Raw genomic sequence first — 16,576 nt, 5'->3', positions numbered from 1 at the left:
GGACAAGACGAGATGAGATATGCAAGGTACGTTTACACTCAGTATCATGATTCAATACACTTTAGGTCAAAATCACACCGGAGTTCTCCTTTAAGTAGAGCTTTGCATCTGTTTACATTTGAACTGATGTTGCTTTTTCTACTTGTTAAAGTCAAACAAGCATAAGAAATTGACTTAATAACAAAGGGAATGACAAAACTAAAGGATTTTGGCTTACCAGTATTGAGGGGATTATTATTGTGACCACAAGCATCTACAGACTGATCTGAGGAACTTATGGCTGCCTCTTTTTCTTCCTTTTCATGAAGTTCAGCAGCATTTTTGAAAAGGTCAGATGCAGATCCAATATGTGACTGTTTGTCTGATGCTTTTGCCTTCATTTGCAATATTAAACTTAAAAACGGGCATAGGAAATGAACATTTTGAGCTGCTTGATGGCTTTTCAGCCTCAGTTGTAGAGGACTTAATCTTGAAGCCTTCTAAGGATGCTTTATAATTTCTTGTACGGAACTGAAAGGCAGTGCCTTGATTGAAATTAGCTCCAAATGCTATCACAGCAGGTTGGCAAACATTTTTTGCCAAAAATGACCCTCCTTGTGATGCATTACTTTTTCCAGTGTTGCAGGCGCAGTAACAACTGGGACAGCTGGAGCTGCTGACACTTCCTTATGTTGTGGTGCATCTGCCTGAATTGTTTTCTTATCAGCCTGAGCTCCAAAGCCAGCAGATGTCACAGCAGCATCCTTCAATCCAAACTTAAAAGAAACTGGTTTTTGAGATCCAAATGTGAAGCCCTTCGAGCTGACATCAGTGCTGGCGATGTTCTTTGCAGAATCTCCAGAAAGTCCAAATGAAAACAATTTGACAGAAGGAGCCACAGGGGCAGAGATTTTGAGTTCCTCTACAGGTTTCACCTTTTCTGCTGCAGGAGATGGACTGCTGCAGGCAACACAAACTGCAGATGTGGCAGCATTCATTACACAACACACATTGCAATCCCAATCACCCCCCTTCTTTGAAAACAGGGATCCGAAATTCACGCTTTTGGATGAAATTTGAGGGTATGCTGGAGACTGGTTGTAGTACACAGAGGGACCTGTAGTAGTAGCAACTGAGACAAATAAAATAAATAGTTTTAAGCATGTCTTAAATGTTGTATACAAAAGTGATTCAAAAGTTGAATACAAAAGTCATTCTTTATTGTCAGGGTTTCTGCAGGTTTTATAAAGGTAAATCTAATACCTTTTTATAACCTTCTTAAAAAAAAAAAAAATATATATATATATATATATATATATATATATATATATATATATATGTATATATATATATATATATCCCCCAGAAATTTGCATTGCGTATTGTATTTTTTCTGGTAATCAAATGAAGGCATAAAACATTAATTTAACCAAATGAAAAATAAACAAATCCTTTTTTTGTAAATAAAGTGCTGCACAACACAGGTCTACTGTCATAATTAAAGCATGTGTGATTATTCCTTAAAAAACAAGGATTTAATTACAATTTTATAGTAGTATTTATATAAAATAATAATAGTAGTATTACATTAGGTTGTACATTTTACTGTACAATAATCAGACCTGGACTGACCATAGGGCATACCGGGCAATGCCCGCCGGCCGACACACATTTTTGGGCTGGGGCTCTCAGTCATAATTTAATATTTTTTAAAAAGTTTATTAGGTCAATTTATTTATTACCGCAATGGTAGATTATCTGAGACACAAATTGCGGCCCATTGCTTGACTGTCTTAAAGGACATTGAGCTAGTTCAATGAAATCTCAGGCCACGCCCTGCCTCCTTCCTGGCCAGCCCTCATCTCCCCTTGACAAAATCTTTTTGATTTGAGATGAGTCCGTCTATAACAATGGATAAACCAGAAAAGAGCAAGGGGGGTGCAGAGAAGCTGCGGGAGAAAAGACGCAAAAGCCTATAAGTGGAAGCAGCAAAATGTGCGAAAATCACAGAAATGTTTGCCACCACCACACGTTCAGTTGCAGCTGCTGGTGTAGGGCCATCAACATCTAGCAACAGTGCAGAGACAGTCCAGAGTGCTCAGGCTGCCAGAGCGGCACAAGGGAGTGTACAACAGAGTAACGTCAATGTTAGTTACACAGATGAAGAAGGAGTAGCTATTACAATTGATTCGGAGAAGGAGGAGGTGGTTAGAGACGTGACCCAGCAGGGACAGATTGAGGAAGGTAAGAAGTAGCCGAAATGTTGGCAGAGTGAAGGGAGGGACATTTATCTAGGGAAGACAGAGGGCTTTTTTGTGGTGTGTGTGTGTGTGTGTGTTGACGATAAATTTTGCTACAAGGTAACCCTGGTTCCCAGAAGGAACGAGATTCTGCATCCGAAAATGCTATGGGGAACACCCGTAGTGAATCCACGCTTTGAATCACATGTGGAATGGAAGGGCGAGACGTCACGGGCGGCTGACATAAGCAACCAGGAAGCTTAAAAGCATGTGCGGTGGAACCGGCATCAGCTTTGGGAGCAAGCGCTCCAGGGATGCCGGAAGTATGGCCCCGGACGCAGCATCTCGTTCCCTTGGGGAACCAGGGTTTCATATGTAACCTGTCCCCTTTAGGAACTCAAGCTGCGTCTGAAAACGCTATGGGGAACAAGATATCCACGCCTCCAGAATTACACATCCTTGCCTAGGAAGATTTAGGGCAAGAGAACAGAGCAAGGAGCGGCTCTAAGGTCCAGGTCATAAAACCTGATGAAGGTGAGGGGCGTGGACCACTCAGCAGCATTGCAGATGTCCTGGACAGGGACACCTGCCAGAAGGGCTTTAGAGGCAGCCATGCCTCGAGTAGAGTGAGCCTTGACTCCCAAAGGCGAGGGGAGATCAGAGGACCCGTAGGCAGCAGAGATGGCATCCACAATCCACCTGCTGAGGGTCTGTTTAGAAGCCGGAAGCCCCCTCTTAGGGGGACTGTAACAAACAAGAACTTGATCCACCCTATGCCACAGAGAAGCTCAGCAAGCACTGGACACACAATTAAGCTTCTGCTGGTCAGGCTCCATGAAGGGAGGAGGACAGAAAACCTGAAGCACGACAGGCTGTGGTACTGAGGAGGGGAACTTAAGGACATATCATTATTACAAAGTGTTGCAGAGTGATCATAATGATCTATATTACACATAACATTTCCAAACGTGTTTTCAGACTTTATTCATAGTGTGAGCATTTGCAAACTGAAGTGGATCGGAAATTGACAAGCCAAATATTGTAAATTTTTTTTTTGGTCAAGTTGTTTATTTTCATTGAGCTATACAGCTGCCTAGGCTTTCGGACGCAGCCATTGTGTTGCTGAAAAGCAAAAAATTACGCTTTATTTCAGATCTGTCTCCACGTGAGAGCAGATATGGGAGTTCATAACACACCAAGCGTTCTCCATTCCTTTACACCGTCTTCGACATTTGAATACGATTTTTGCGTTTCCCACCCAATCGATTTTCAAAGTGGTTGTGAAGCAACCGTTACCCACCATGGTGAAAATGTATGATTTTAATGAATATAATTCATGTATTCTTAGTTTTGTCATGGCCAGGACATACAGGTATTAACTTATGGAATGTGTCGATAATAAAATTTGATAATATGTTGTGATATTAATTTGTGGGAACATTATATTAACCTGTGGGAGCGTGATGTCGTGGCCACTTATCACTTTGTTGAGGTAACTGTCGTGACCAAACAATGTAAAGTCACTTAAACTTTCAAGTGAAGTTTTTCATATATAAATGTTACGTAAAGTGCATGAAATAAAAAAGGCCTACACTGTAACGAATTGCTGTAAAAATAACAGCAATATTTTACAGCAGCGGGTTGTATTTCTTATAATACAGCCAATACAGCATATCGCTGTATACCGCAATGCATTCTGGTAAATTTCAAATCTAAAGAGCTGGGATTATCTTCAACGGTCAACATTTGGGAGCAGCAAGAAGAACGATTCACAATTGTGGTAAGTGTCTTATTTCTGTTTTATTTTTCATATTTCATAACTGTATTCGTATATTAAGGTGTCGTAAACATTTGCAGTAACCGCAGATTAACGAATCCTCCATCCGCGGAGCACGAGAGAGACTTGTGCGGGGATTCGGCAGCACAGTCGCAGGAGGATTTTACACATTCCCCGGCCTTATATCGGCTATAGGCGTAACATCTCTGGGTTCCTACGTTAAGAATTACAATTAGGGATGCACCGAATACTCGGCCACCGAAAGATTTTTATCACCGAAACAACTCGGCCGAAACAGTATGTTGACGCAAACAGAAACCGCAGCCTGCACGTGCTTGTCTGAAGCAACACGTCTGCGGTGTGGACGTATATCAGTATATCTGAGAAAGACCCACGGATAGCGATTTGCAAAACTTGTAATGCCGAAATTTCAAGAGGGGGTGTGTCTGCAGTCGTGCGTGCAGTAATGAGAGCAGAGACAGACAGATGTAGCTTTCAGTGAGTGAAAAACAATGGCTTTGCGTTGGTGTTACGTCGCAATATTTCAAAGATATGTCTTTTCTATGTACTGTATTTTTATAAATATTTATGTTTTAAACCATGGAGGTGAGCCAATGGATATCACACAAGCAACGTGAAAACTGCGCAATGTGTTAAAATGAAAGTAAAAACTGACAGTGCTTTCAGCATCTGATGTGCATTCTCTCAGAGACAATGAGAGACGATTATACTTCATACGCTGACATTAATTTAGTCCCCTAATATTTTTCTTGTGCCCTGAATATGGTGGGAAAAAAATGAAAAGAAATGTATTTTGTGTAAGGTTTGTTCTTGAAAGTCGGTTCTTGAAATAAAGCTCTTAATTTTCATTGATGACTGCAGTGTTATTAGGGGTTAAGAAAGTCTTAATTATGATTTCAGGTGGTCTTAAATGTGGCGACTGAAAGACAAGAATTGCGATGAAACTTCAAAAAGGCTATCCATTGAATAAATATGAGCGCTGCACGTTTCAAAGTCATTTGCTGCGCTACTGGAAGAGAAACGCGTAGACTTGTAAATGTGAACTGACGGATCCACAAGATAATGTGTTATAAAAATTTTAACAATGAAACAATTTAAACAAAGGCAGTAAAATATATGTATATGTTATTTAAGTAATATAATACTTGATGATAATAATTGTTTAAATTAATATAATTGGTTTATTCTTTGAAACTTTAATATTAATTTCTGCAATTGCAATGCCTTGTTTTAGTAAGATTAGTACACAGTCATAGCCTTAAATGCAATGGTACTAATAATTGGCATAATTCTTTCGGTGTTTCGGTTTTCGGCCTTGGTTTCGTCTTTTTCGGTTTTCGGTTTCGGCCAAGAATTTTCATTTCGGAGCATGCCTAATTACAAGCTTCATTGGCAAAAGATGTGATTCACGGCGACGTCATGCTGATCAGCACACTTTCTCGTGATTATTTTATGATGTACAACTAATTTGCACAGGCAGCCATCTGTTAACACCGTCACCGAAATAAAACGCATATTTAGGGCTCACGATTCGCGGTCAGCTGCTCACGGAGGATGTGTGTGTCACGTAAACTCTTAACGGTGCTGTTAAAGTGATTAACGTAAGCAGTGAGATGTACTAGGACCTTTAATAACTTTTATGCTTTTTGCTAACTTTTATTTAAAGAATGAGTTAATCCAGCCCATTGTCCTGTCTGGCCTGTTCACAGCATATTACATATTCTGGACTAACATTACCAAGAGCAGACAGACGGAGCTTTGGACTTCATTCAGAGGTAATAGTTGCATTCTAACAATCTGAGTACCTGCATTTTACATGTAGTAGATATGATAGAATATGTTTCTCAACTCAAGAAGAAGTTTTTTTAGGGAGAATAATTCAGATGTAAAAAAAAAAGCTAAATCTAATTGTGAATTACATGTGAATTACAGATTGTCTGCTTCCTGACTGTTTTGTAGATATTTATCCTGAGAGAGAAACAAAGAAGTTGAAGGGCAAAGACCCATCTAAAAGGACAGGGCACAGAAGAAACCAGTTAAAGTGAGCCCAAGTTACCAGTCTTCTTTGCAATGCGAAGGATTTTCAGTGGAATTACTGACATGTAAGTACACATACACCAAGATCTTTTTCCTTTTAGTATGTTCTTTTATCCTTTATCTACACTAGTGTTCAAAAGTTTGTGATCAGTAGGTTTTATGTTTTGAAATAAGTATCTTCTGCTCATCAAGGCTGCATTTAATTGATCAAAAATACAGAAAAAACTATAATGTTGTGAAATATTATTAAAATTTAAAATGTTTTATCCATTTTAATATACTTAATGTAATTTATTTCTGAATTTTCAGCATCAATACTCTAGTCTTCTAATTACTCCAGTGTCACATGATCCTTTAGATATTATTGTATATGCTGATTTATTATCAATGTTAGAAGCAATTGTGCTGTTTAATATTTTTAATAACCTGTGATACTTTTTTCAGGATTCTTATATCCAACAAGTATGTTACATTGAAATTGATTGTAAAGATTTATATTTTTAGGTAAAATTTGTCTTTTAAATAACTGCTGTTCTTTAAAACTTATTCATCAAAGAATCCTGAAAAAGTATCACAGGCTCCAAAACACACTGACAACATTGACAATAACATTGACAATAAATCAGGATATTGATAATAAATGAGAATGATCTCTGAAAGATCATGCAACACTGGTGTAATGATACTGAACATTCAGCTTTGCATCTCCGAAATAAATTATATTTGAAAGTATAGTAAAATATAAAACTTGTAATAACTTGTAAAAATTGTAATCATTTTTCAAAATTTTAGTGTTTCACTGTTTAATATCATATTGATCTAACTGTAACAATCATCACTCTCTCTGCCTTTGACTGTATCTGTCATCCCTCTGTCTTTGTCTGACTGTATCACTTTGTAAGATATCTAATGTATTGCCCTTTTTGTTCTTTTCTATATTTTTAGCCACTCTTTGCATCCTGGGATGGGGGAGCATCTGGAGCTGAACTGTTCTCCTTTTTTTGATCAGAAGTTTTGTTGGACTCACTTGAGGGTTTGTTGTTTGGCCATGTTGGACTGTTCATGAAATTGTGAAAATTCATCACTGTCTTTGTGGTATTTCGAACCATTTAATTATGACCATGTTGGTTAACTTGATGTTGGTTAAATTTTGGCTAAATATTGGTTAACCTTAAAATTTAGCAGGGTAATATGTTTCAAGTAAATATTTTCATACCCAACTTATTTTGGAATTCAGAATAATACTAAATACACTGTTCTATGACATTTCTTTCATGCAAATTTGAGAGATATTAAATAAGAGAGTTGTTAAATAAAATTGGACCTGTTTATCAAGATTAAGATGTGTCAAATTATTAATATTTTTGTTTATATTAAATAATAGGTGCACTGAGTTTCATACCATACAACACTTTATGCAGTTAAATATTGTTTATAGCTTATGCAGTTAATACATTGTTTAAATTGCTAGTCATTATTATTCAGAAATCTGGAAAATAAATACTGCAAATAAAGAATACACAAATTAAAGTAGTTCAATATTTTTACAGTGAAACGTTATTTAATGATTTCCAGTACACTTGTAAAATCGCAAACTATTGCTGCAATTTCACAGTAGCAGCTTTAAATAATGTATATATTGTTGCTTGTATATATACAAAAATTGCTGTATTTTAACAGTAAAACTGTAGTTAATCATTTACAGTGCACTTGTAAAAATCTACAGTATTACTACAGTATTTTAACCAAAGTTGCCAGTAACTTGCTGTTAATTTTACAGTAAATTTTTTACAGTGTACAAGAAAACATTTTAATCCATCCAGCAGTCTATTAACCGATCTTCTTTTTAAAATAATATTTCTATATTATTATTATTAGCCTATTATTATTGGTTATATTTTTGTATTCAATTAAATTCATTTCCCCTTAATTTCGAGCTCTTTACAGGCTAAATAATAGTCTACTGTAAATGCTCGACATGCCAATAAAGCTTTGGAAAGCTGACTGAAATTTTTACTGGAATGCAGTCTAAAGGTTAAATTTTACGTAATATGTTGTAAATGTTAAATATTTGCAAAAGCCTGGTGTCATTTTCAAAGATAACATGTGCTGTGGCAAGTTTATTGCACACTGTTATTCAAGAATGTGAGGTTCAATAGAACAGTACAGTCAAAATCCTAAAAAAAGTATACTAAAAGAATATAGTGACAACAGAGCTCCTGGACGCCAGCTGATGAAGGACATCTTTCAAGACCAGCTCATGCACTTGATTGAATTTCTTTACTCTCTTCAAATTGGCCATTAACAAGCTTGAAGGACAAAGATACCTAACAATTCATGTGGCGTTACTCTGATTTTTAAATGTAATAATATCCCTGCTGTAACCAAACACGGCAAAAGGTAGACTAAAAAGAATGGGAAGATGAAGCAATCAGACTAATAAACGAAGTGGAGGAGTACTGTACTTTAAACTCATAGTATGATGAGTCACCAGAGGAAAATTTGCTTTCGTTTTCGGAGAAACAGGATCATTTATGTCCACAGCTTCAGTGCCTTGCTAGGAGAATCTTGCGACAAGCAGTGTAAGCGAACACTAATTTAGTGTAGCAGGCTGATGTTTTAGAGATGAGGCTATTTTGTGAGACACCACAAATGTCTTGCATTAGCATGAGTAGTAAACAAAACTGCATGATTCATTCACATGCAAAACATGACTTAATGTCATATCTAAATAGTCTTTGTGTGGCTTAATATTTACAGACACTAGTCCATATTGTCATTTGATTAATGTAAAGTGTACAAGTTAAAGTGTACATTTGCCAAATTCTGTGAAATTATCCATTAATTCCATTTCTGTCACTAGATTCTGTGACTCCGCCTGTGTTTTCCATATAGGGCCCAAATTCAATCTCATGACTTTGAATTTAAAGATGTTCTGCTCCATTTTAAGACTTTTTAAGGCCTTAAATTGTGGAAGGGCAAATTAAGTTTTTAAAAGTATTTTTAAGACCCGCAGAAACTCTGATTTTTAATAATAAAAAAGTGTCTACATTATTAAATCTGATACGTTTATAAAAAGGGAATTCACTTTTTCTTAAATGGGCCTGCACAATTACATTTTCTGTGTTGCAGAAACTGAAAAAAAAAAATGAAGTGTAAAATGTTGCTCTTACAATATACAAACAAACTAATAAAGAACTTTACCTCTGGTAGAGATCTTCTTGAGCTCCTCTTTGCAGAAATCCTCCAGTTTATCTCTCAGCTGACAGACAGATTCCCTCAGGCCATCGAAAGTGAAGAGACAACTGAAAAGACTGTCATTTACATCTGTAGATTCAGGTGCTGAGAAAGACTGGAAACTCTACAGAAAACAGAAATTAAAACTCGCTAGCTCCACACTTCACCCAATAATCTGCATGAAAATTCACAAGAATCCCTAAAACGTGGTCAGATTTTGTATGGATTCAAATCAGAAAGAAATATTAGTTAAAAAGGTGAAATGTTAGTGACGTTTTATTCTGCTCTCATAAAATGTTTCTCTGTGAGTCTCCTGTCACAGCAGGATCTGGTTCAAGTCCACTATGATCCTGTTCTTCAAGATCTCTGTTACCTGCAGGAACTGGATGTGATCCTGTGTGTGTGAAAGCTGCTCCAGCTCAGTGTCTCTCCTCCTCAGATCATTGATCTCCTGCTCCAGTCGCTCCAGTCGTCCTTCAGCTTGACTCACTGCGGCCTTTTCCTGATCTCTGATCAGCTGTATCAGCTCAGAGCGGCTTCTCTCAATGGAGCGGATGACCTCAGTAAAGATCCTCTCACTCTCCTCCACTGCTGTCTGTGCAGAGCGCTGTTAGGACACACAGTGATTCAGGCTTCAGTGGGACTGAAAGAGACAAGAGAGTCTGAACTGAGACTGAAACAAACTTCTCTTCTTCGCCAGACTCACCTTATGAGACTCCACAGCCTCTTTCAGCTGCTGAAGATCTTTCTCTCTCTGCTGGATTTTCTGCTGGAATAACCTCTGTGTCTCCTTCAGCTGGTGCTGATAGTAAATGCCACAGAACACTACTATGAACAATTGAATTCAGTAAAAGTAGGGTGAGGCAGTTTATCTGAACTTATAACCAATGGCTGTAGATTCTGTAGGGATGAAATTATTTTCTCATGAAACCAAAATGTCAGGAACTCTCACAAACAGATGCCATGCAACAAAACAATACAACTAATCTCCAAAGAGAGCAAACAACCCCACCCTGACCAAACTTATCTCCTTTTTTATTTACGACCCCTTTTTTCCCTCTACCTCTTACTCTTCTCTCCCCCCCCCACCCCCCCATAGCATATGTGAAACTCTGGTTTTCTGCACCAGAACTCACATGCTGCTGTATATCTCTCACCCTAGACTCTGATTCACGGTCCTGTAAGTTGTTGTGGCAAAGGCTTACACAGCTTCTGGACAAGCTGCGTCTGCCCTGCAGGTCTACCAGGCTAAGGTGTTACGAGATCTGCATGAGGGTGATCCTGACCCAGATCCTGACCCATCCTGACTGTGTTCAGTGACCTACTATGCTCGCCACCTGTGGCTTAACCTGGCTGAAATGCGGCCAGGAAAGTTCGCTTTCTCAACACCCCCATTTCCCAGGTAGGTCTATGGTGACACCCGGCCAGACGCTGGCACCTCAAACAAAGTAGAACATGTTGGACACAATCTTATGTCTCCACGTTCCGGCACATCAGATTCGTCACCTGGACGGTATCATTTAGGTTCTCTTGTCCCGCCTGATGAGTCCAGCAGAGGAGGCATTCTGTGTTTCTCTGGGCTTCACATCCCTTAGTCACTGTGCCTTTCGCTTCGCCCAGCCACAAGATCCCCATTCCAGGTATGTTGGGTGCAGCTTCTCTAGATTATTTGTGGAGTCTTGAATGTTGGGTAGACCTCCCCAACCCCAACCCCTGGCCTCTCAGGACCATCCGGCTTGGTTAGATGATTCAGTTTGCGAGGCATCCACCCGGGTTCAGCGTCATTCTCTTTACCTCACTCTGAGGCGAGAGTGCTGCAGTTCTTCGAGTGGAAATCACAAATCATCTTACCATAACATGCAAAATGCTACCCTCAAGCACATTCTTTTATGTGCAAAAGATTAGGATTAGAATGCGTACTTCTAAGGTTCTTACGGTTTACCTTCGAAGGGCAGGAATTTCAGTACAAGGTCCATCCCTTCGAGCTGTCCCTGTTCTCGCATCTTACAAAGATTACAGAAGCAGCCCTTGCTTCTCTTAGGGAAGTGGGCTTGCACATTCTCTAGTATTTCAGCGACTGGCTTCTTAGCACACTTGCAAGACTTAGTTTGTGCTCACAGGGATGGTCTACAACCACTTAGCTCGGTTGGGACTTCAGGTCAACTGATAAAGGAGTTAACTCTTTACATCACTCGATGTACATTACACTTAGCCAAGTAATTGGCTTCTGCACACCCAATTTCATTGGCCTTATGTCAGAGGTGTTTCGGCTCCCTAGAGCGACCCCTAATGTTATACACTCAACACAACATCTCCGTTCCCTCCATCAGGGAACGAGGGTTACCGTACATAACCGAGACGTTTCACACTGCAAGCATAAGTGTCATAAAAGTGAAACTGACACAGATGTAAAACTTCACACTGACAGTGTTCCTGCTAACAGACCTGCAGTGCTACACAGAAAATAAACTGACTATTGGATTACTACACTACAGTATTTCTATAAATAACTGGCATAAATTTTCACTGGGAATCAGTTACTGACAACTTTTTAGAAACTTTATCATCATGAAATCTGACATGATTTCACTTTTACATGAAAAGGGGCTTGAATGTATACATCCAAATCAGGATTAATCTACATCGCTCCCTTTGTGATGAAGCTATAAATAAATTAAATCATCTGGACTTAGTCAGATATAGAGGGTCATCTAGTAATGCATTTAACTTCCATTTTGACTGATAGAAGTAAATATGTTGTCAAACAATGGATGAATATTTCACCCCATTATTTTACGTTGCTTAATCAAGGCATATTTTACAAAATATTATATTGATAAATTTTTACAGTGCATTTTCAAGCTCAGCAGTGAAACTTTACTGGCAACTGCTATTCATTTCTGCTGACGTGTGCAGTCTGAATGCTTTAGGCTGTTAATATGGGTGCCAACATAAACAAGCCAAAGTGTTAACAATATTTTATCAGTGTCTAGTTCAAAATACCTTTGTCTCTGTCCTCTGTGCCGCAGCTGATACAGTGTCGTGGTTTTTATGTTCATCCATCGCACACAGCGCACATATACATTTACGGTCAATGCGACAGAAAACCTCAAGGATCTTCTCATGTTTTTTGCAGATCATCTCATGCAGTCGTCCAGTGGCATCAATTAAATTGTGTCTCCTTCCTTTAAACCAACTCTTATGTTGTTCAAGGTGATTCTGACAGTAGGAGTTCAGACACACCAGACAGGACTTGACGGCTTTGTATTTTCTTCCAGTACAGACATCACACGGCACATCTCCAGCTCCAGCGTAACAGTCAGCAGGAAGTTTCTTCTTCTTCAATCTCTCCACCACTTCAGCCAGCATGGTGTTTCTAGCTAAAGCAGGTCTTGGATTGAAGGTCTGTCTGCACTGAGGGCAGCTATAGACTTTCGTCTGATCCCCTTGTTCCCAGTGACCTGTAATACATCTCTTACAGTAACTGTGTCCACAGGGAATGGCAACTGGATCCTCCAGGAGATCCAGACACACTGGACATGTGAACTCAGCCTGAGAAATTGTGGCTTCAGCCATTTTACTGCATGAATACAAACACACAACAGCTCAACTACACTTCAGTTTCTATTTCACTGAACTGATGAGAGAGTATTGTTTCCTGGTTCTGTGTTTGAGTGACGTGTGTAAAACAGGTGTGTCTGCAAGTCTATAAAGCAGGTTCTTCATTCCTGCTCCTATAGAGTTTAGTTTCGGCACACCTAGCTGTTATTAAAGTAAATGCAAATACCTAGATTTGTTAATTTAGGTGTCTTTAATTAAAGATCAAACTAAACTCTCTAGAAAAGTGATTCTCCTGGACTAGGAATGGGTAGCCCTAATGATATGAATGTTTACTAAATATCAGACAAACACTCAAAGAATACAAGTTACAGAGATGCAGTTTAACATCCTAAAAAACTGCAGTTATATTACATCCTAATTACTACATCTTTTCTGCAGAACTGAAAACTGTCCAGATTTATAGTTCATTTACACTTTCATTATCACACTTATGGATCCGTTTTCTAACAGGTATATGCAATGTTGTTGTAAATGCTACTTCAACACTGTATATAAATAGTTATTTGCAGAGGTACATATTTGTGACATTTACTCCTTTACATTTTTAAATAATTTTTTGGAAATGTTTTACTTTTAAGGAATGTGACCAGTAAAAGAACTAGAAGTTATGGGTGATTTTAATATAAATTGGGATAATAAATCAGATATGAAAAACCTTAAAGTAATTGTAAATAAATTTAGTTTTAACCAACTAGTGAAAGGTCCAACAAGAGTGACTTGTTCCTCACAGACACAAATTGACACAAGTTTACAAATAGGTCAGAGAGAATACTGAAAACATATAATCTTCTGATGGGAATATCTGATCATAACAGCACATGACTGGCATAGAAACTCACTATAAAACGTTTTGATAGTAGACTTCAGACCAAATTTATTCATCAGAAAATTCAAAAAAATAATAACTTTGAAAATGCCCTTCGGCAGATTGATTGTTCAAGTATTTTGTGTAGTGAAGATATTAAGAATAGCAGTGGTATGTTTCTTTACAGCTAGTAATAAAATAATGTCTTCTTTTACTAGGAAGGTAAAAAATAAATCTAGACAAAAAATGACATTACCCTGGCTCAATTATTTCCTTTGGCAACAAATGAAATAGCGAGACTTTGCATTGAAAAGGGCACTTAAATTAGGAAATAGTAACGATAAGCATATTTTTATATCCTTAAGAAATAAAGTAGTAAGAAATACAAGAAAGGCTAAAGCTGAGTTTTTTATTAGAATAAATGATGATGCAAGGGGTAATGTATTTCAATAGATTTAATCAACCCACCATTCCCCATCTAGTACCAGTGGTTAATGTTTCTCCCCTCTCTATTTCATCAGATCAATCATCCCATCTGGTATTGGGGGCTGATAATGTTTCCACTCTCTCCATGTCATCAAAGACAGCAACTCTAACCTTTACCTCCCTCCAGGTTAAGAGGGAATTGGACAGATTAAAGCAGGGGAAGATGGCTGGGCCGGATAAGATTAGTCCCAAACTTCACTAACAAAAAGTCTGCTCCAGTCAACTATGTAAAGTTTTTTCTCACCTGTTTAACTTGAGCTGACGGTTGAGGAGGGATCTTTCCATGTGGAAAACATCGTGCTTAGTTCCTGTTCTAAAGGTTAAACATCCAAAAGAGCTCAAGCATGCCAAAAAGGTAGCCAAAATTATTAAATTTAATTTGGCTAACTTCAGGCATATAAGACCTTGCTTAACAACAGAAGCAACAAAACAATACATACACTCTATGATTTTTTCTCATATTACATATTGTTTTATGAGTTGGTCACAACTTTCGAACATTTACTTGACATTTACTTTACATTACATACGGGGAATGCTATACAATCATGCTGTGCTATGAGCAGATAGAGATGAGAGTCCCAAGCCAGATTACAGATACAACCCTCGAGGAGAAACCAACAGTTTAAGCAGGCAAAAGAGGCAGAAACATCCAAATAATAAACTCTGGCAAATGTGGACCGTGTCAGCTAGCCGACTGCCGCATAAATCTCATCTATAGAGATCCCACTGGACCTCGCCCAGGGGGAGGCCATTCCTCTGGTGGAATGGGCACTCATACCCATAAGGCACTGAGAGCCAACAGAGGCATACACCAGGACTATAGCATCTACTATCCAGCCAGAAAGTCTTTCCTTTGTGGCCTTCAAAGCACACAAAGAGCGGCTCTGTCTGCCTAAATGACTTAGAGCACTCAACGTATACTCTGAGTGCCCAAACAGGGCACAGTAAGTTTGGACCCTGTCCACAATTGGCCAGCAGGGAAATAACCTGGGCTGTGTGAGTTAAGAGCACCTTAGGTACGTAACCGTTGTGTGGTTGAAGAGTGACTTTACAGTCGTTGGGCCCAAACTCAGGACATGAAGTGATGACGGACAGCACTTGAAGACACCTACTAGTTTGACCGATGCTAAGGTCAAAAGCAGAGCGGTTTTGAGCGTTTTGACCTTTAAGCCAGCCATTTGAAGCCGCTTGAAGGGAGGGCCCCTGAGGGCCCTTAGGACTAAAGACAAATCCCACATTGGGACTGTCCTAGGGCGAGGAGGGTTTAACCTTTCGAGCGCCCTTTAGGAACTTAACAACAAAGTTGTCTCTGCCGATTGATTGCAGAGAGAATGGTTTGTCACACGACGGCTGCTACATAGACTTTGAGTGTGGATGGTGGATGGAGTGCACCCCTTATCCAACAGCTCTTGAAGAAAGGTTAGCATGTGGGACACATTACATGAAATCGGGTCCTGGTTTCGTGATGAACAACAGTCATAGAAGACTGACAATTTGAAAGCGTAGAGATGTCTTGCAGGCAGAGCTCTAGCCTTTAAAATGGTGTTGGTGACTCTTGAGAGTCAGTGCTTGAGAATTACAGCGAAAGTGATGAAATCTGGCAAGTAAATTAAGGCGGCACAGACAGAAGGCTGATCTAATGTTACATGATCTTTCCCAAGCATTCCAATATGTAAATATTTTCATAACAACATGAATCGCTTAAAATCAAGAAAGTTAGCTACATAACTGATATTCAAAATGGTAAGCAAGCACTGCTTCATTTACCTTCATTTTCATCTTGTATATTGTTTTTTCGGTTTCTCCTTTTGAATGATGAATATTTACTATTGATAGCTGCTAATAAAGACAATCAATTACGCTGGCGCAAAACACACATTTTGGTTTTCAGTCGTTGTAGTCTGTGCGGTGTGTTCAGGTGCAGCTTTTTGGTCCAGACGGTGCCAACGTGAGGCGACAACACCATTGGCTTCATTGCTGCTAGTTCTTTGAAATCGGCTTGGTGTTTCCCGTCCTTAAGACCAAAGCTCTAAATGACCTATGGCTTATGACTTTCAACTTCCTAGTGATGAAAGCCATGAAAAGTGTCTTAAAACACCACATCATCAGAGCAACCGACTCCCTGATGGACCCACTTCAGTTTGCATATAGACAGGATTCACAAACACCTTGAGCACCCTGACACTTCATCCAGACTCCTGTTTGCTGAATTCTCCTCAGCATTCAACATCTTGCACCCTCATATTCTGGCCACTAAACCCTCCTCTCACTTTCTCCTGGATGACCAGTAAATCTTGTGGATACTGGACTTTTTGACCAACAGGTCACAGAGAGTACTGTTAATAATGCCTTTTCTGACCTCAGTTACAC

General features: G+C 38.9%; 1 protein-coding gene across 3 annotated transcripts in view; it reads right to left on the bottom strand.

Annotated features, from left to right (window-relative positions):
* LOC141325544 (E3 SUMO-protein ligase RanBP2-like) overlaps window positions 1–12,905 on the bottom strand; it is a 22,727-nt gene extending 9,822 nt beyond the window's left edge. For 2 of the 3 annotated variants that reach the window (XM_073834294.1, XM_073834295.1), the window contains exons 1-4: window positions 12,295–12,905; window positions 9,998–10,093; window positions 9,665–9,898; window positions 9,259–9,415 (exon numbers count right to left, since the gene is read on the bottom strand). In XM_073834294.1, coding sequence (XP_073690395.1) covers window positions 9,259–9,415; window positions 9,665–9,898; window positions 9,998–10,093; window positions 12,295–12,867 — 1,060 coding nt within the window. In that variant the 5' untranslated portion in view covers window positions 12,868–12,905. Of the gene's footprint in view, window positions 1–217; window positions 536–9,258; window positions 9,416–9,664; window positions 9,899–9,997; window positions 10,094–12,294 lie in introns of those variants that run through there. The other variant, XM_073834296.1, reaches the window with a different exon arrangement.
* Window positions 12,906–16,576: the final 3,671 nt, after the last annotated feature.

Source organism: Garra rufa, chromosome 2, assembly GCF_049309525.1.
Source record: "Garra rufa chromosome 2, GarRuf1.0, whole genome shotgun sequence".
Taxonomy (NCBI): domain Eukaryota; kingdom Metazoa; phylum Chordata; class Actinopteri; order Cypriniformes; family Cyprinidae; genus Garra; species Garra rufa.
Note: the sequence above shows the minus strand (reverse complement) of the source record. Positions and strands in the feature narration are given on the sequence as shown.